General features: G+C 37.3%; 1 protein-coding gene across 9 annotated transcripts in view; it reads right to left on the reverse strand.

The window, feature by feature from the left end:
• Positions 1-12,122: 12,122 nt before the first annotated feature.
• THSD4 (thrombospondin type 1 domain containing 4) overlaps positions 12,123-22,196 on the reverse strand; it is a 301,256-nt gene continuing 291,182 nt past the window's right edge. For all 9 annotated transcript variants that reach the window (XM_080608031.1, XM_080608030.1, XM_080608032.1 and 6 more), the window contains 3 exons: positions 21,139-21,318; positions 18,720-18,864; positions 12,123-17,178 (listed from right to left, as the gene is read on the reverse strand). In XM_080608031.1, coding sequence (XP_080464157.1) covers positions 17,036-17,178; positions 18,720-18,864; positions 21,139-21,318 — 468 coding nt within the window. In that variant the 3' untranslated portion in view covers positions 12,123-17,035. The remainder of the gene's footprint in view (positions 17,179-18,719; positions 18,865-21,138; positions 21,319-22,196) is intronic.

Consider the following 22,196-nt stretch of genomic DNA (forward strand, 5'->3'; position numbering starts at 1 on the left):
CCGACTGGTCAGCACTTTCAATACTACTACAAGAGGAAGCAAATCTAGCCTATATTTGTATATATAACTAATTCCCAAATCACTATCGCTAGGAAGTTTCAGAGAGTTTTGAACTTTTTTTTTTTTAACGATTCTCATCAATGCATTCTAAACAGGGCAACTTCTACACCAAAAAAGAGGAAAAAAAAAAAAAGCAAAAATGATAGACTAGGCCCAAAAGCACATTATTAACCGCAACTCCAGATCTGAAAAAAGATTGCCTACTCTGATTCTCTACAGATTCCCTACTCTGCAGAGCCTTTCCAACATGGTATGTGAAGACTGCTTGCTGTGGTACTTATGCTACAACAACAATGAACGCTTGCCTTCAACACGTTTGCAAGCCCTTCTGCTATAACCAGTGCTGCATCTTGATCTACTGATCCATAAAAGATGAAAAGATTAAGCCAAAAAAAAAGCAGAGAGCAAATATTTGAAAACAAGTTTCCTCAGGGACTTGATATGTAATTCAAATGCTTATAATCATCCCACAAAGAGCAGAAATTCCTCTTCTGTAAATACTTCAATTGTAGTATGTTGACACATTAACACTGCAGAATTTCCTTCAAAAGCTGTAATGATATACATGAGCAGAAAATTAAGCACTTAACTCTGCAAAAGATGGTGGCTTTTTCCATCCTTAATGCAACTCCTCATAACAACTGGACTTGGATGTCAATTATTTCTTTGAAAAAAGTTTGCTTCATATTAACAGTAAAAAGGTGTGTAACAGTGAAACCATCAGTGATGTTGATAAATTTTAGGCTCATTCAAAACAAATTCAGCTTTTGGAGAGATACTGGTACTTGTCTTTGACAGAAGACCTATTTTCTAGACTATCATCCAAATAAGAGACCAAGAAATAAAGAGCACATTCTTGCCTACATTCCTGTGAATGACGTATAGACGTGAGCCAAAATGTCGCTAACAAGGTTAAATAAAAAATCAGTTAATTTCAGTTAATTCTAGAGAGGAGCTTACATGTAACTTGAACTCATCTGAAAAAAATACACAAGATTTCCACCAAGCTTTTTTTCATGTGTGTGTTTTTATAACAAAACAAAACAAAACACAACCAAGAAAAAAAACCTGCTCATGTGACGGTACACCTTTCAGGTTCATGAATTATTTATGTAGACATCACAATGTCTCTTAAAATAATGGAACTCCTTCTCACAAATTTGCCAGAGGCAAATATGTGAGCCAATCTTCATCTCAAACGTTCATCTGCACTAACTGCTTTTTACTATAGCTCCATTCTTACTTCAGGTTTAATTTCCAGCACAGTCATCTGAGAGCAGTTCCAACATCTACTCACAAGTCCAATCCTCTAAAAAGAGCATTCTGACTTCTGTCTTTTAAAGACCACTTTATATTTTCTTCTCAGAAAGCAGGGGCCCGCACCTGCTCAGCAAGCTACAGATAATTAAATATCATTGTAACCTGCATTTTTAACAAGTTACCCCCGAAAAAAAAGGAGGGATTTACTTATTTTACAAGGCTGTTTAGCCAGCTGCAACCCACGTCTGCTACTCAGTACATCTTTTACCACCAATCAGTCGCTCCAAATTCCTGAGGAAATGCAAGGTAACAAGGATTAAGAAGGCTAAATTCTATCATTGCTACTGCTGCTTGCAACAAGGAGCCCTAAAAAAGCTATTTGGAACTTCTACTTCAAAGCAATATGCCTATTAACATAAATGACTAAGTCTGTCATGAGAAAAGAAGAGATGCATCAGACTGGGTTTGATTGCTCCTATTACCATCCTGCTTTTTTTTAAGATGTGCATACACAATTAATTTATTCATTTTAAAGAGAATACACAAAAATATGGTTGCTAGGCCCCAGCTAGCAGCCAAGCATCCACACAGCCACTTGTTTGCTCTTCCCCTACTGGGACAGGGGAGAAAACAGGAAAAACAAAAGCAAGAGGATTTGTGAGTCAAAACAAAGACTGGGAAATCATTCACCAATTACTGTTGCAAATAAACAAACCTAACTTGGGGAATTTAACTTAATTCCAATTAATATAATCATTTAATAACTGATTCAGGTACTGAGAAAACGAAGACGACAAATAGTTAAACACACACGGAAAATACTTTTTCACCCTTTCCCAGGCTCCAGACACACCTCTCCTTGACACCCCAGTCTCCACTCCCTTGTCATCACTGCAGGACCCCCTGCCCCTCAGCTCCACATCCTAACCTCAATCAGCTTTTAACCATTTACCAGCTTTCTGCCAAAGGCACGTACCACAAACACCCACAAAATCTCTTTTGTGGTAACTTCCCTGATTCACCGATCAGTTAGAGCACACATTTCACACTGACTCATTCTGCACCGCTTTCTGGGCCACACTGCCAGCAGCCTGCAAGTAAACAAAGCCTTTTCAATAGCTGTGCAACAAAGGTAGAAAGGGTTCTCGGGACTGTTAGTGCTGCTGAGTGCTAGAGGAAAACACTGTGAAGAGCAGCTCTTGCCCCCAGCATCTGCTTTCTGACAGGCTCTATGCTCAAGGCAACATCTTACAAACCCTCACAACATGAGGCTGAGTGCACAACCCACTCACACCCTCCAAGTGCGTCTTCGCTTCCACCACATCCTTCTACGCCCTTCTATTCATTTTTCCTGCATACAACCATGTAAGTAGGAAAGTGATACCATTCCTAATCATTTTCCTATGAATACGAAAAATGGAAATGTATTTAAGAAAGGATAAAAAGGGATAATCCAGAAGTTTGGATTTTGTTATAGGTTCACTGCAATGGTACTCCTGTGTGACTGGCTGCAGTAAGTAATCTTACACACACATGAAGTCACTTATTTTTATACTAATTCCCAACTCCACCCTGTAAGTAAAGAAAGCAGAAGAAAAAGCTGTTAAATGCTGACAGTGGTCAGCTTGAACATAGCATGTTTCCCCTTTTCTTTCCAGAGAAACTGACACAGTCAGACCTCACTGATCGCATAGCCATTCGTTGACTTGTTGCCCGGCTTTTGCAGTGCTACAGCAATAATCAGATAATTAGATTTCCTAGTGCTCACATTACAAAGTTAATTGATGCCTTTTCCTAACTTCTCTCATCAATTCCCTTGTGCTGCTGGCAAGGCTGAGCAGAATCTGGTTGGGGATGAGCAACTGTATTTCATATCCTCTCAAACAGAACAGTCAGCTATTGAAGCTTTTTTTAAAATTTTGCTCTTATTATAAAATTATAAAAAATGTTGAAAAGAAAATTACGGAAACAAACTTGTTGCAGATGTGCATTTCAGACTTTTTTTTTTCATATAGCTTTTTTTATTAAGCAAAATAGCAAGACATACTTTTCTGGACCTGCTTGGCAAATAAAGCACGGACATATTGGTCCTTTCACGCTCCATCTCGTACTCTTGCAACAGGAATATAGCAAACCACACCAAAAGGCTTGCAGCCCAGTATCACATTTACAAACTCTGCCCATTCCAACCCCTTCTGCCCCCTCAACAGACAAGAACTGAAGGCAAAACATGGTGAGAAGCCACTGAAAGCAGCATCAAAAGACAAAGGGTACTCCCAGGTACTAAGTCTCTCTGAGCCAGGCTCCAGCTCCAGCCATTTGCAAGTCAGGGACTTTAGGAACCTGTTGCTGCACTGGTTCCTTCAATAAATTCTTTTTCATGAATTTACTTAACCTTAAGTAGATTTTAGCATTTGCAGCATGCTTTGGGGAGAATTTAAGGTAAAAACACATTGAGATGCTCTGTTAGTAGCTAAGGTCTTCCTTAGAATTCATATTCATGAAAATACACAAGTTTCTAAATATTTGCTTTTACTTAATTCTGAACATCTGGGCCCTTATGTGTTCTCTTTTACGAGGCAACATTAACTAGCAAATTGTAGTTTATCTTTCACACTCAAATTAAGTGACAGAAGTATACAGGATATTGCTTCTATGGGAAGAACCTGATCATTACTGAACCTAAGGACTTGATTTAACTTAAGGTAAATATTCTTTCATGTCTTGCCATTGCGACTTAAAAATTCTAAAATGACTTTTTTTTCATGTGTTTAAGAAAATTAAGCTGGACATTCCAGCAGTGAAGCACATCATTTAATAAAACATGAAGCAGCTTGCCTGAGCACATTCACCCCCTCCTCACTACCTATACAAGCATCAGATGTGTAGAGTTGTTCAAGAAGCTGTGGAGGAACTTGCTTGAATGTCAAAGACTAAAAGGAAAAGAAAAAAATGCAGACCTCTGAAAAAATAAAGAACAAAAGCAACAAGCCTAAAGTCACTAGCTCATGCCACAAATTATTAGTGCTCCATTCAAGTAGGAAATAGGAGCAATTATAAGCAAGACATGCAACAAAAATATATCTGATTTTAATAGAAACACTAGTTACATGATTTTAGCAACAGTTTATGATTCATCAAGCACCTTATACTCTACTACATGCAGTGACATTTTTAGATGCCAACTGCCAGATTTGTTGAGCTGTTATACAACTCTCAAAGAAACTAACTGCATTTCACTGTATGTCTTCTTCCCCTCGTGCAGTTGACTTGGATTAGACTTGTAACATACTGCTCTTTTAGCAGTATTTGAAATTAAATACTTATTTCCACCTGCATGTGCCTTAAGGAAACAAACTGTGAGTGCACAATTTCATTCTCTCTTATTCTTCACTACCCCGCAAATGCTAACATGGACAAGAATGCTCTCAGTCAGGGGTGTCAAGAACTTGCACTTTAAAAAGCAAGCTGAAATCCTGGAGTCATGACAAACCTTGAGGGCCTAGGGCTCTAAAGCAACACTCAAATATCTAGAGAATTGTGCATCCAAGTGGAAATAACATTTGTGCTGAGAGGTGCTAGGAAAGCGTAAATCTCCATTGTTACACCAGTCTGAATTTATCCCTTATAGCAGCTACCGGATTTGAATCCCCTGAACAGCTGAGCCCTAAGTGAATATTTCTATTTTGCCAGCCACCGAAACCTTATGTTAATGGCACATATAGGGGGAAAACAAAGCGCTTTCTACAGTATGTCTTAAGTGGATTTGACAAATATTATTCAGCATATGGAACAGAATTAGATTATTAGATTTCCTTATTTTAAAGAAAAGAAAGTATAAATAGTAACCTCTTTTTTTTGTTTGTTTTTGTTTTGGAAACTAATTAAAGCACTCATTGCTCAAATAATTTCATGGCTTTTCTTTCAGCCTTGAAAAATCCTCAGAATATTTCTTACAAACAGAACTGAACACTCAATTCTTGTATAAATTGATTTTTATTGCCTACTGTTTCTATTAAGGCGATTTCTGTATGGAACACTAAGCTCTACTCCGTCTGACAAAGCTGTGTGTTTAGATGAAGATTACCCTGCACAGTTTGGCAAGGAAAACAACACCGAGCATAGAAGAGTAGGCAATTGCATTTCAGTTCTCTGTGATATTTCATGTCCTCTTTTATACCACTTTGGTAAATATCATGATGAAACTCTCAGAGAAATGCACACATTTTCAAAGAGTTTGTTTTAGTTCATTTAACACACTATATACTAATAACCTTCTAGTATCATACAGCGCACTAGGATCAGAGCCAAGCCCGTTATAAGAATACAGAACACTAGGAAAGCATTTACAACCTCAATCTCCACCTGATGTATTCACAGAATTTTTAGCAGAATCTAGACCAAAGAAGGTTTTAGAGATAAAATGCTGAGTTGAAGGATTTCTCTTTTTTTTTTTTTTAAATATCTCATAAAGCAGTACTATTTCTGACACCATATTCATGCTTTTTTAAAGAAGGAAGGAAAAGTCTGAAAGGTTAACATATGCGTAAAAGCTAAAGGAGAGCAAAAGAAGAAAGCTAAGTCTGCTTATTCTTCCTCCCCCCCCAGATACACAACAGCACATTTCTTGTCCTCCTCCCACAATAGTTTTCTTTGTCCTTGCTCTCTCCTCCCATTACTATATCGCTCCCATAGTCATTACTGTGAGACTCAGAAACTGAAGCAAGACCTTGTCAAATGCCTTTCACTGCTGTAGATTTGCTTTTGCTTTTAGCCAAGCTCAGGTATACTTTGTTCTCTTGAAGCAAGGGACTTGAACATGATCAGTTTGCTGGCAACCTTCTGTCCTAGTTCTATGCAGTTAAACTCCAGTGGAATGTGTATGCCTAAATGGTACTTAAGCACTGGCAATTTTCTTCACAAGAAATAATAAAGACTACCCATTTCAACTGTGTTCAATTGGTTTAGGCTGCAATGGAAGCAAATCCTTCGTCCCATCCAGCAATGAGCATTAAATGCTTAATTAATCAAGCTTAATTACAACTATCAATCATTCAGTTGCTTAATCGCAACTATCATTCCTTTCTACTTTCCATTGCACTTATGAGGTTGGATATTGTTATGAATGACTTAAAGATGCTAAACCCTTTGCACACAAAACCTGCAAGTCTTTAAGGACAAGATATGCTATGGATAATGTGTATTTCAGGAGTTTAAAACCTTAGAGGTGTTACTTCAGCTGTCCTCTTTGCTAAATGAAAACGCTTGTTATTATTACTCTCCATTTACAAAAAAAAATCCTAACAATGCACTTTTTAGCTCTGTAGACAGTATCACAGCTGCAGCTCATGCCAATAAGAAAATGCAGGCATTAACATTTGGTAGCAACTCATCACCTGCAGGTAGCATGTTGGAATGAATACATAATTAGCTCAGTACCTTAGGAATATTTTTGTGAGCTCATTCAGATACTTGTCACCAATTGCATCTGCTTCTTAAAACTTAATCAAACATCATTAAAAAAAAATCTTCTTCCAAAAAAGCTCTGCTTGGACTATGAATTGTCCAGAACAACCTACAGAAAGAAATCATTTGAATTCTTTGAAATAAATGGCATGCATCCACCTGTTATACCTTACAGCCTGACACTTAAGATGTGCGATGAATTAAATGATTATGTGATGAATTACCACACCAAACCATAACATACCACACTGTGATATTTCTCAAGACCCTCAACAGTAACCAACAATCCAGACTCACATGTCAAGCTTCAAATCCATACGACTTTAGTAAGGGCCAAACATTTGTCCCATGTCAATCAAAAAGTCTCCAAAGCAAAATGCATCTTCTGGCACCTGTTCAGCAGTGAAGCACTGACTGGAAACACTGATGACAATTCCAGTTGATCTATACGTACTGTATCTCTCTTTTCATTTACAGTTGTTCCATATCATTTAAGCTTTTAGAAATCCATAGATTTCTAGTGTAATAGGAGAGTAATAATAAGAAGGGGGTTATGCTATAGGTTTTTTTTTTTCCCTTTTTTTACAAATTACATATGGAAAAAACATTAAAAGTTCTACTGAACAATAATTTGTCCATACTAACAACCACTAACACCATCTAGACTTAACTTAATTTGGCCATGCCTGTACATCACTGTGCAGGCAAGAATCCTTGCTTTTTAGAACCATTGGATTTAATGGGCCTGTTTTTCTTCTGGCAGTTGAAATCAAGGTCCATTACAATTTTACTTATGTCTTATTTTCCTCAGCCATCTAGTGTATAAATGATCTGAGTTAGTTAAACATAAAAGTGTTCTCAACCTTATTTAGAGAAGTATGTGCAAGATAAAAGCTCTATCAGAGAACGTTCAGCACTTAGGTTTGCAAAGTAACTCCTGTAAAAGTCAGTAGCAACCAGCCACCTCATACAAGCCTCTCACGGTGTTACACACAAATGCAAAATTAGTAAGTACAGAAGAATTTTCAAAACCAGCAGCCCAAGAAGGATGTAATTTCCTTTGTTTTCTAGCAGCAACAAATCTAGCAGCAGGATTCAAAAGCAGACATCTTCTTGGAACATACTAGACTTGTTCATTTGCATCTAACCTGCTGCCTAGGGAAAGAGGGACTGCTGATACAGTGAAGGAGAACACACCTTGGAAACCAGGAAACAAGATCAAAACAAAGAGCTGCACCAATCTGCTCAAAACCATCTCTTTACACTTACCATTGCAATACAACGTATTTTTTAATATAGCAGCATGGTGAATAGTAATATATTTAAACAAAAGATTATATAGCATAAACATGGTATCCATGTGTTTTTAACAAGGCCTCTGGGAAGTCACAATTCTTCTTTTTATTATTGTATATCCAATTATCTGTAACCAAAGTCTTGACTACCAGCATATGGCCAATTATAATGAGAAATATTAAATCAGTGGGATAAATTAAAAAAGAAACAGAGATACTAAAAAAGCTGAATGATTTCAGCACCTTCTTTCCCAGGCTGTTAAGTACATGTTTTAAGAACATCTTTTATAGATTTACTGCCTTAATTTTGGATCCTTTTTTCATCACTTAGTCGTGTGGTAGGTACAACAACAGTTTTTTGTTTGTTTGTTTGTTTGTTTTAAAAAGTACTGCTTCCCACTAGCTGGATTTGATTATGTCATTACAGAGAAGGGTATCTTGTGTGTGCTGCTCCAACTGGCTCACTTAGGATATTAAGGTGTACGTCATCAGGATCAAGTACAAGGATCAATCTGAGCACAGGACACATGTAGACTTAGTGGAATGAGTCCAATGAAGGGTCACAAAGATAATTAAAGAACTGGAGCAGCTCACACACAAGGAGAGGCCAAGACACCTGGGACTGCTCTATGTGGAGAAGAGAAGGCTCAGGGGAGATCTTACCAATGTGAATGACTGGAGACAGCTGAGCCAGGCTCTTCTCAAGGGTGCCCCATGACAGGTCAAGAGGCAGTAGGCACAAACTGAAACAAAAGAAATCCCATTTGAAATTAAGAAAATGTTAAAAAAAAACAACAACCCACACACAAAAAAACCCCTGTGAGGGTGGTGGAACATTGGAACAGGTTGCCCAGGGATGCCTGTTGTAGAGTTTCAATTCTTGGAGATACTCAAAACCTGACTGAACACAGCCCTGGGCAACCTGCTGTAGCTAAGCCTGTTTGGTGCAGGGGGCTGAAGTAGATTATCTGTCTTCCAACCTCAACTGTTCAGTGAAGAACTTTAAACTTTTTTTATGGATAGGTGTTACAATACATTCTCAATCAATGCTCACATAAGTCTATTTATATTAGAAAATAGGTCAGGAAATACCACTGACTTTCTGTATTTGTTCCTTATTGGAACTTGCATCTGCAGAGAGCCAAAATTAAGTTTTTTCTTTCTGCTTCTTTTAAAAGCAATTATTTGACTTTATGTTATGAATAATCCCTTGATGTTTCCCCTCAGTTCCCATTTCCTTGTACAAGTTTGTGGCTAGCTACAGTTACAGATGAGACAGGGTGTGGAGTCAGGCATTAAAGATCTGCACATGGCATTCGACAACTCATCACTAGAGGGGTTAATCCCACAGTTTACCTAACTTTAACTTTTGTAATATTAATCTCAGGACAGGCAGCCATGCAATAGGTCTGCCCTTCACACAAGGTGTGGGACATGGAGAACCCCGTCTGTCTAGTGCCAGAAACAGGTACCACGTGAAAACATGAAACCTTCCTCACTACCCAGACCTGAAAGCCCTGACAGCCTTACCGCGCTTCAGGGTCACCTCATGGGGGCTGATGTACCGCTTCTGAACGCGGATGAGAAAACAAGTACTGCATTTGCTCCTCTTACTATTTTTACTTTTATTTTTTACTTTAAACGTAAAGAACTTCTGGTAGAAACTCGAGTAATTAATTATCAAGGAAGCTTGTGGGTCAATAACCCAAGTTCTGTTTTTTTTTTAACGAGACAAGTGTCCATCACGCACTTACAGAAACGAGCCTCAGCCCCTGCGGCGCCCAGAGGGGGAGAGGAGCGCCGCGTTTCCCAGCAGCCGTGACAGAACTCTGGCCGCTACCAGGCTCGCTCTGCCGGGAGGGGGGGCGGGAGGAAGGGAGGGAAGGAGGAGCACCGCCCCGCTCCGCCCCGCCCCGCCCCGCCGACACCGGCGGCCTTCCCGAACGCCCGCCCGGGGCGGGGGCTCCCGCCGGCCTCTCCACAGCGCGGGGCGGGGCCGCCTAACGGTCGCGCAACGGTCGCGCCGCCGCGTGCCCGCGCCTCGCCTGAGGGGGCGGCCTGGCGCGGTGGGGCCGGCCGCTGGGCGCCAAGGGCACGAGGCGGCCGCGGGGGCCCGCGGCTTCCCGCCGGTGCTGCCCGACCCGCTCCTGGGGCGCGGGGCTGCCTCGGTGGGCAGCGTTAAAGCCAAAGTTAACGTGCGCTTTGCCCCCTGGTAGAAAGGACAGTTGTTGATTTGCAATTGATTTTTTCACGGGCACGAAGTTACTCAGGTTTTGTAGTGTAGAAGTGTTGTCCGTAGGCTACACGAACTTAGCTTGCAGTAATACTCCACACGTTTGCGCTTCCCTCCTCAAAGAGTGGCAGCTTTTCAGTGCTCGTACCGCAGGCATTAAAAGCACCACAACGAGACGTGGGTGGTTTCAGCCGGTGGGTAGGGAGGGTGAAACAGCTGCCCAACGCCTCCAGGAGAGAACTGCCGGGTTACAACCCAAGGCTTACTCCTTGCATTTGCTCCACACAGAAAACAGCAGTTGTTGCCTTCTAACAAAAACATCTTACCTCTGCATTTAATAAAAAAATTAAAATAGATAAATCCACTTTGCTTTTAGCTTTAGACTTTGCTGTGTCAATCCTGTGCAAGCCACGGGAGAGCTCCCTGTGCTCCAGAAGTCCAGTGCCTCAGGAAGCATGCATGGCTCTCTTCTGTATCCACAGTTACAGACACTGCTTTGGAAATACCTTGTTAAGATGTAAATTACAAACACAATTAAAGAGAATTTAATCCTCCAGCAAAAATGCTAACATTACTGACTAAACTGCATTACCAACTTCACTGTATGGTTTAAGCGATAAACTATATTGTTTAAATGAAGGCTGAGCAGAGGGAAAACACCTGGTGTGCCCTCAGATTGTACTGGTCTGTGATGACCGGTATTGTGTGATTGCTGCACTTAAAACTATGAAACGCTCTGACATATTAAAAGGTGAAAATTATTTATTTAGCCAGAAGCATCCAGTTCCAAGACACTGCATGTATTGCTGTATCATATACATATCCTAACATTCTAACTCATTATTAACATCTATTGATGAATGAGCTTGGACATGGAACTTTCTAAAACAAACTACATCTTTCTCTGGCATGCTGACAGCATACAGTTCTTAATTTATTACTAAGGAGTACATCCCTTTTGTGCCTACCAAATTTGACCTTTTCTATTCATTAGTAATTTGGAATTCAGGAACAAAATCCAAACTCAAATAACTCAACAAATAATTTCCACTTTTCTTCAACTATACAGATTTTCTCACAACAGCAAAGAAGAAAGATGAAACAACTGATGATCTCTAAAAAGGTTTAGGTATAGTTTTTCCTCCCTTAGAATTTCACTAATTTATAGTGGAATTATAATAAAATTTGTAATGAGGTGTCTACACTACTAGTCTGCTTATGCCAAATCGGGAGGAAAAAACTATGATCTTTGAGCAGCTACCAACAGAGATTCTACCTACGCATTCACCCGCACATTCCCTCAGCACCCAGGATACTAGTTTTACAATGTATAACATCGTCTTATGTATGGTATGACCGCACCTCAGCTGCATCCAGGCTTGGATAATTTTGCAGTTACATTGATAATTTTTTACTGGTAAACCACTATGAGTCTAGACACGGAAGTGACAGAGCCTTATGCTACAAACACACAATATGGTTGAGAATATACTGGGAGGAAACCTGCAAGAAACTGCACAGGAGCTCCCAAAACACCAGGAAATGGCCTTCTTTCCCATTTCTAATATATGTGATTACCATTAGGGACAGTCTATCAGGATGTTGCAATCCCTTTTGCAAAGCTCTAACAAAGTTCTGGTTATGAACCTTTTTGCAGCATGGTTGTATTTTGTCCCCTCAATACATGAGCAAGGATTCCTTTAGTGCATTATACCTTTGTTGATACTTGTGCTTAGTTCTCCAGAAACAATGACCGTGGAAGAAATCAAACAAATCAACCAAATAATAAATAAATCATGTCACATAAATTCATCTTGAATTACTTTATTTTTCCAAATAATAAAAAATAAATTAGTCATAAACAAAAATAGTTAACATTTTTCCATCAAAGAGAAAATGCATACAATATGAAAAGGATGCTGTACAGTTCTGGTTCAGGTGCATTGCTATGGATACATATTCCTGAACGAGTCAGAAAGCAATTTGCTTCTACTCCTCCTTTAATTCACTCAAGGAACTGGCTAATCAGAAAGTTTAGAAAATTATATTACGGATTTCCAGTATGACATATATACAAAAATATATATGTAATACTTGTGCTATAAAATTCCATAAAAGCTGGGTTAGTATAATGAAAGAGCTGGACAAAATGTGAATGATATATGTAAATAAATACATATTAGGTCCCTTTTAATAAAAATCTGCCTATTCTAAATATTTGAATTATTTTGGTGCAGTGGCTTGTTCCATACACACAGCTCAGAATACATATTTCCCATAAACATCTTGTATTTACAAATAACAACAAAATAAGTTATAATAAAGTATATCCTTCTGCCAAAATCAATTATTAGGGTCAAGTAGACATTTTTTTTTAATATATAAAAGTTTTTTTTCTTTTTTTTGTCACTTTTTGTCAGGTTTAAATATCCTTAGAGTTAAGGCTCCAGTCCCTCCTGATCCTCCACGTGGAGCCCAAGCGACTTCAATGTGGGGTTCACAAGCTTGTATGCACCCACCCTGCCAAGGCCATTGCAAGACTAGGTCTCACGAGACCCAAACACAACATAGACGAAATAGTTCAGGGCAAGCAGCAATGACGGACTGTCACTGTGAGGTCACTGATTTCTCAAAATTAAGCTCCCCTCCTCTCCAAATATAGTGGTAGTTTGTTTTGTAATCCAGTAAAGTAAATGGTGTTATAGAAGATTAGGAACTTGCATTTGTAACTTTTTGTTGCTAAAAGCTGATAAGTAAAGAGCCAAGTTCAGGTCTGGTGTGAGTTCTCTTAAATGAAACTTTCTTCCTTCCACCAGGTCTGAATTTTACCCACCCTATTAAGATATTATAATGCTGAGAAGTTTCCTTTAAATTATACTAAAAACAATTACTGGATGATTTATCATTTGAGATATTAGGAGGTACAATTTTAATACATTTTCTAAGCAATAGCTAATATAGCTCCCACAAACATATTTTGTAACTGATGCTAAGAACAAAGGAAGTTTACTTTCAGTGTTCAAAATGTCATGTTTTGTGTTCCAAATACAGACACGCACATAAATAATCTGCCTAATACACCACATTGCTCTAAGAAAGAGATTAGTCAGACACTAAGTGTAGATCTCAAGAAAACCATGTAGACAAGTTTTTACTTTTTGAGCGTAAAGTTTTTTTCTTTGTTTGTTTTTTTAAATATATGTTAGATTTGAGAATAAAGGGCCAATACATACTTCAATAGTTGTGTAATCACAGGTTCATTGAACAGGAGCTCTTTCAGTAGTTATTTTGATATCATGCATTTAAAATTAGCCAACAAGAACACACAAAAATCACTGAACTGGCAGGAATATAGCTCTCTTCATAGCTGGGCTTATTTCTAACAGATTCTTAACCAAACCATTGAGGATTTTCAGTAATGCAGGCAAAATTTAAAATTGGCATCCAAAGCACAAAGGGATGGAGGTGAGATAGGAAGAGAAGAACACTTGTCAGTGTAAGAGAGGGACTGCAGGATGGAGATGAACTGGAAAGAAAAGCCACGGAGAGCACATTTTACTCTCACTTTACATATGGAGGTTCTACTAGCCATTAGCTGCTTCCACCTTCCTCCCTCAGTGGTGACCACTGGCACGTTCTAGGACTGAGACATAGGCAAATGCCACCTCTGATTTACAGTAAAATCATGAAATTAAAATCAGGGCCTCTGTAGGCATCATCCTAAATTGGTATACTGCTCTATTAAAACAAATGCTATAGTCACAATTTCAAAAGTGTACTTTGTGTGACAGTGAAATACTAGCATAGCACTTACTTTGTGTAGGTAATATTAGTTCTTCTACATCAAAGTGCTGAAAGAAAGGTTCATTAGTTCATATTTCAGGAACAAGTATTTTGATTATGCTGAAACATGAGAAGAGATGATAAATGATTAAGTTCAGCAAGACTTTAGTAGTTTCCTTATCACCAGATGTTCAGTTAGGTGATGCAATCTTTTTTTAACTGATACATCTGAAACCTGTCCTTTTACTAAAAAGAAATATATAGTTTCTATAAACATAATTCACTGCATGAAATTCACAAGGCTGTATAGCTTAGGAGTAATACAGGGTTATAGCACTACATGTATGTATAAATTCTTTCTTAATTAGCTCCCATGAATTGTTTACTTTAGTGGCAGCTTAATGGAGCCTACGTGATTATAATCCTTGTAAAATAACCCAATTGCCATATATTCCAGAGCATAACAACAGATTTTATGGAAGACCAGGATCACCTGTCTACTTGCTAACTTGCTGTCTCACAGCCAAGAGTGTGTGCAAGCAGATTGTCTATGAATTGTTTGCAAACCTGATTACTTCTCTGTATTTCATTCTCCTCGTGGTTTTCAGTACAAGTATTTCACTCTAGCTCACAGGACACACTTCCTTGGCACAAAAGAGATAACAGCAAAAATTATGCACTCTATGTGAAGATTTGCTGCAATGAGATTTTGAGATGAAAATCTGTATTTACAAATACTGGATTCCAGAGTTGTTTGTGCTGTACTTTCCCTGTATCAGTCTTTGGTCAAGAATCTTAATGAATATAAAATATGACCACAAATTTTTAAATTATCTTCATGAATAAATTTTCATAATCCAAGGAAATAGGACTGCAAAAACTTTGTGAACTAAAATCGAAGGTTTTCTAATTAGCATGTCTGTTTCTAAAGGGCTTACATCAATTAATTACAGTGAAAAAGCCCAAACCAAAGTATACAGAAACAGCCAATAACGTTAATGGTTTATAATCACAAATACTTCAAAGTTTAGGGGAAACACTTCTTAATTTCATTTAGCCAAACACTACAGTTCATCATGGCTGAAATACATTCTTCGTAAGTGACTGAATCAAAAAATCTAAGGTTTGTCTCAATCCAAGGCAGACTTTAGACTAGAGGTGTTCTACCTTTCTGTGCCTGTAGCTTCCAGTACATGAACTGGTGTGACTAGTAAGTAGCATGCCCAGAAACCTTTGCCTCCCTGCGGCCCATTCTCTCTTCCGCATTGTCTCCACCCAAGCAGTAAGAACAAAATAAAAACAGATGAACACTTACAGATGGATCATCTGGGATGAGCTCTAGCACAAATCCAGAATGAAGTTCAAACATGCCTCTAATCATTAGCAGGACACATTAATCACTCTACTACCGCATCACTGGGAGTGGCTTAACATACATTATTAAAGCTGCTTTTCAATTCAGGCAGCAAGCACCTTAGAAATAGATGCACAGTTAGATATCATGAACTTAAAAGCAATATGCTGTAATAAACAGTTGAATGAGCAGAGGTGTTTCTTTCTTCCCTCAGCCTTATTTACACATTTGAAAGACCTCACAGGTAAAACCTAGAGAATGTGCAGATAACGCAAAAGCTTTCTTCTGCCCTGCACAACGTGATCTATTTACCTTCAGCACATCCTAAGGCTGAGTCTAGTAATTGCAGAAATGAAAAATCACCACCTAACTTTAGGTCTAAGAAAAGCTATTCTTGAGTAGTATAAAGGGAGTGGTATTAAAAGATCTGATGGATGAAACATGGAATGAAGCAAAAATGACAAATACGTGGTAGTAAGTGATCAAAACCTGAAGAACATCAACAGGTAAGATCTCCTTATAAATACTTGGCTACTACACTCACAAAGACTACTGACACCAAGAATAACAGACTACTATAAAGCAGAGAGGTCTGCATCTGTTGGTGGTTGCTTCAGAAACTGGTGATGTATCCAGACAAGGTCTGGACACAATACTTTTGTATGGTAGTTGTTAAAAAATAGTGCAGAGACAAGACATCAGGCAAGATATCAATTCACTGAAAAACTGCCCTACAGGAAAGAGATCTTGCCAGTGGAAACAATCACTCTGTGTATTTCTTTTTAAGTATCAGCAAAATCTCCTCACCTTCCTGGTAAATCTCACTGACAGCTGTAGTTATTAAAGGCTTAATTGGTTAGGCACTAATGGCACTCTGGTAGGTAATGTATTTTAAAAAACATACAGTAGAATAGTATAACTTCAAGAGTTTATGAATTAAATATGAAGGCACATTTTGGCAGTCAAGTGTGCATATATTTGCCACCTGAGGACGGGAAGTTAGCTAAAAGTATACGTGAAAAAGTTTAACCATTACTATAATTTATTATGAATGAAGTAATTAAAAATATACATTAGTGTGCTAAGAAACTGAACATGAATGAGTCTTCAAGGGGCTGGTTTCTCTGTAAAATAGTGCTTGTCATGTGCATGTTTCATTGATTTGGTCTATTACTTTAAGGCAGTCCAAAATACCAAGTAAGAGTTAAGCACTCAGAAAATAACTCAGCAGTTGCATCCACATTGGTAAAATATCTCCAGTAATTGCCTATGACTGATTTTTTTTTTTTAACAATAATTTCACAATAGTAAGGCTGGTATATTTTTAAAATAATTATCCGATGAGCAGGTGCAAAGAATATTATCATTAAAAATTAATGCTTTAAAAAGATCATGGTTTTACAACAAACTTTTTAAAAAAGACATAACTGCACAATAAGTGTAACTGAAATGGTGCGGTGTCTTGATGTACACAGCAATACAAAAACCATCTCTTTAAGAAGCGAAAACCTGCTGTAGTCAAAACAGTAACACTGTTCAAGCTCCATCTGAAGACTGACATTGCTGCTTTGAGAAGCGTATTTGTTATCTGCGTCCTAGAAACCCTGATTGTCTATTTGCCACACGCGTACAGGATGCACAACAAGCTGTTTTGTAATAGGTGTAGACACAAAGCCGGGCCTGAACCACCACATTGCAATTGTAGTATTTATCTTTGCAGTTCTCATCTGTGGAGAAAAAGGAAGAGAAAAGAAACTGAAGAAAATAACAGTGGAATAACAGGCAACCAATCCCCTTTCCTTTACCGTGTAAAATCCTTTAACCTCTATTCAAACATTCATTGTCAGGTTAAAATAGGCTACCTATGCAAATTGATTGAAGATTTTCCACATTTAATCAAGATACACAAAAACACAGATTAAATGTACCTATCCCCATATACACTGTTCATTAATTTTTTTTTCCTTCTGAAAAATTTGGCTTAAATAAAGATGATCAGGAAATTTCTAGTATTTCCACTTAGGTACTTCTATCCACTTCATTTTTAGATTCCCAGATACTAAACTATTGCAGCAGTGTACAGATGGCACCAGAACCTGCAAATGTTAATTTTCAACTGCTAAATTAAAATAATCTACTGCTGAGTAAAACATCACCTTCGTTACAAATGTTGTGATTGGTTGAAATTAACCAGATTAAAACCAAACCAACCAAACAAAAAACAAAAAACAAAAAACAGTTGGTGTTCTTAACACTCCCCATTATTTTCTAAGCTGCTATAATATGGTCTGCTCACATTTTGAGGTTTTCCTTTACAACCAACAGGGTTAGAAACACTTTTTAAGTGACAGCTAGTATTTTCGTATGATCAGGTGACCACTGTCCACCACACACGTGTTAAGACAAAGACAAAATGTCAAAGTGCTAGGATCAGATGTAAAAATGAGCAGTTCTGAACAAGCGTGTTTTAAATAGAGAAGAAACAACAACAGTAGCACAATATAAGTATTTTTAATGCTACAGGTATACCAGCTTTTAAGATAATTATCTTAAATTATGTTAAAAATTATTCTAATTGTTAAAATAATTATTGTGGAATACGAGTTCAAATTGTTTCTAAATACTCGCATCTTCCTTTCCCTAGCATTCTCGTTACTGTTAAAATTAAATCTGGAGGAGAAGAACGATTAATTTCAATGCTTGATAATAAAATTTGATGTGTGTATATACCACATATAAAATACTATTTCTAAATTGCCCATAATGTCTTAGTTTAAGGCTTGAAAATCTTGAGGAAAAATGTTTAAGCCACACTGGAAGTTCATAATCAAGAAAAACAGTATTTTGCTATTTATGTTCTTATATTAAATATCCATAATGTTATTGTTTCTTATAGAAGCTGTTACCAAACACAGTATATGATGCATGACCTTTTTGTTGTTGTTTTTCAAAGACTCTGCCAAGAGAAACATTTCAGAATGCAAGGAGGCTGCTTAAAAACACCTCTATTTGTTGTTTTCACAGAAGCGGATTTCTCACATTCTCAGCAACTTCAAAAGTAAGCCACTTTCTTCAATGCTTCAAGGAAAACATTTTAAATCAGAAGTGGAAACCTACTTTCACATCACAGAAAAGAGCCATACTTTGTATTAAAACAAACCTCTGGACTTTAGAAAGAAAATAAACTCTAAAACTTGTGCATGATTATTAGGTATTTTATCCACTAGATGGAGTTCCATAGTTAAAACACAAAGTTTCTCTACCGTACCTATTTCAGGGATACAGTCTTGTGTGTTACATGGTTCTTTTTCTTCAGGTTTAAGCTGTGGATCACACTGAGTACTGGTTGTCATGTCATCTGATAGACATCGTACCTCTCGAACTCTAAATCCTCCTTCACAGGATTTGGAACACTGAAACACAAAAGCTGAAGTTCATGAAGACTGCATGCAATGTGCAAATATAGAGATAAAAACAGGGACCTGAAACCCAGATACAGATATAATCACTGCAGCCTTTTATCAACTTCACCACTGCTGTAGTTTTTTGTTTTTTAACTAGTCCTCAACATACAGGTGAAATTACCTTTGAAGGTTCAAAAACGTTCTTGTCTATAGGGGGAGCAACTGAACAAAGAAACATAATGGACTTCCACTGAAAGCATGCAAGAATCTTTCCCTTTCTGAACTTGTTAGCTTCTTGCTTCTCTAATTTGTGTTGTTGGTTAGTCTTGTTAGTCTAATTAGTCTTGTTTTCTTCTGCTTATTTATATATATCTCCCAAATCTACTCTTTCCACAGGGTTCACACATTTCTTATTTAAGAACTTCCTATACTGAACTTTGACTTGACTACTTGACTGCACCGGTCTCCACTGCCATTTTTACCTCCATTTATATACAATCAGGAATCATTTTAATTGCCTTTTGTCTAGTGCTCAATTATTTTCCAATTCTTTCAGCACAGCGATTTTAATAAGCATTATAGGTTTCCTTTAATTTCTGAAGAAAATATTTCTGTGTTCCTTGAAAATCTGTTCTGAAGCCAAAGACTTTTGTACTTGCTTGTCCTGGCATTTTCAAAATCAATTATTACACAGATTAACATTGAAGCAAATCCCCTGTTGACTTTAAAAATTTTTGCCTGAGTGAGGTCTTTCAGTTTTGGCTCAGTGTCCAGTTTGACCTAAATGCTCACAAGCTTCATTAAACCTGGATCATTTATAATTATTGAAACTTTAATAACCCCAAAGTAATCAGAATGTTTTCAGACTTTTTTTTTGGCATATTTTTTTCCCTAACTTTATAAAAACAACTTATCACTAACATAAAAACAGATATTGTAGCAAACTAAAATATTGCCTATAATATAGTCTTGAATTATCCTTTGATTTTGGAGTACAACGCTTCTGCTATTCAGAAAAGACACAGACCTTCAGAAACAGTAATAAAACACTTAGTTTTTTTTTTTTAATATAATTACTCATTACGTGCCTGTATAGAATATTGTAATTATCCCATATCTAACAATAAAACGTTCCATTCAGATCTGTAGAGATCTTAAGCACTTTAAATGGAACCAAGACAGAATTTAGAAGTTACATACAACATACTATATACAAAACCCAGCATTTTGCATTAGCCAACCATTAAATCTCCATGACTGAAGGGACTGTGCCATTTATTCTGGATCATATAAGAAGTCTGTCGAAGATAAGAACTGGAGAGTTTCAAAACCTAGTATAGAGGGCTCTGAACCTGCTATTCTGCTCACAACTAGTCTCCAAATCATTTCTTTTCATGTCAAACGGTAAGAAATACTACATACTCCATTAATAACAGTAACAGTATCAGAAAGACAACTGAAAAACGCTTAGAGTATGATCTCAGAAACCCTCGGCTACCATACGTATTTGCACAATGAAGAAGATGGTCACAAAGGCTTAGACCTTTAACGACTTTAAGACAATTCCTAGGAAGTAGGCACTTAAACAGTAGCCAGTGATCTCTAAATACCTATCAGATTCTGATTTTTAGCAGTTTCTTTCTTCCATGCCTGAAAAAGAGCAGATTCTTTCTGAAAGTGAAAATATATATATATGCTGTGTCCTGTGGATGTACGTCTGGATCTTTTGTGGTTACACACTAGCAGGTTCACATTTGAAAATGGGTTTCCTAATGAAAGTCATTTGAACTAAACTAACAGTAAAGAATTCAAAGAATTTCCAGCAACATCAAAGGAGATACTTCAATCTACATGGTTTTACCATGAGCATAATTTGGATCTTTGTTCTTCAAATAACTATCTATACACACCTGCAAAATAGGGAAGAAAAATCCGTTTTTTCTTCAGCTGATTTATTTTTGTTAAAAACATTCTACCTTCTTTTCTACTTTCTAGAGCTGCCATTGGGATAGTCAAATAACTGAGCAAGGAAAACAATAAAATTTCTATCTTTTATGTCACTTGAATGAAGATTTTCCCAAAGGTTCCTGACTAAGGGAACTCAAGATGAAGCATAAACTCCACTGGCTGCTGAAGAGTATGCTTTCCTTGCAGTATCACTCCTGTGAAAGATTAAGCCCTATTTCATGATCAACAGTTTTATCCAAATGGTGTTCCCTTTCAATATACATAGAAAAAGATGCATCAAACAAAACCAGATGTAGAAGAGCATGGTAGACTTACTGTGCTCCATTCTGTATGAAACCACTTAGATCCACACGGTTTGAGGTAGCAGGATTGCTGGCTGGGAGGTCTTTCCAAATATGAACATTCATAGGGGTTCAAAACATCAAAATGGCCTTCAGTTTTCCTAACACAAATTACTTCTCTCTGTTGAGTTCCACTGCCACATTCAATAGAGCACTGTATCAGAGAACAAAAAAATGGTGGAATTTGTTATTCTACTTAGGTTCTTCAACTTGGTTCTGAAGTAACTTATTTGTCCATGTTATTTGTTCCTAAAATAAAAGAACATTCATGCATACAGATGCATATACTTGCCCTTTAAATTAATACTCATCACCTAAATTTATAAAGCATTGTTTATTTGCTATTTTTGGATACATATTAAGACACCTTCAAACAAAATTTATTTCCTTCTTTTAATAGGCTCTTTCCTCAGTAAAGTTAACTATATCTTTCCTTCCATCTCTGGCATATGTATGACTTAAGGAGAAGGGCACAGGGTAAAACATTCCTTTGGTACCTGCCGTAGGGTTTTTATCCCTCAGACCCAGAATAGTAGCCTAGATAATGCTTGGGTTGTTATTATATTTATGTAGTACTACCATAGTACCCAGAAGTGCCAGTTAGGAACTAGTACAAGAAAATGCTACAGGATATAGTAATGACTTAATTCATCAAGTGAATAATGACTATATGTTTTGGGTATTATACATTTAATTATAAATCTTAGAAATGCTTACAGTGTAAACTGTACTTCTATTCATTTTTATTCCAAATGGTACAAAAGACTGAAAATGCTTTTCTAATTATTGTTAAAAATAAGAGATATGACTACAACTGTGCTTTTAGAGAAATCTAGAACTTTCATCTACCTGTAGCTACAAAAGGAAATTGATTTTAATTTTTCTAATAAAAAGAGGAGCATAACTTACTTTCTCCATATACAGTGTTACTGCTTCTGACCGAAGCAGGATTGCATGCACTGAACCTTTGAGGTTATAAGGTTAGAGCACAGTTCTGCAGTTTTACAAATCCCCACATGGTGTGGTTTTTAG

Source organism: Anser brachyrhynchus, assembly GCF_964034855.1.
Source record: "Anser brachyrhynchus genome assembly, chromosome: 11".
NCBI lineage: Eukaryota > Metazoa > Chordata > Aves > Anseriformes > Anatidae > Anser > Anser brachyrhynchus.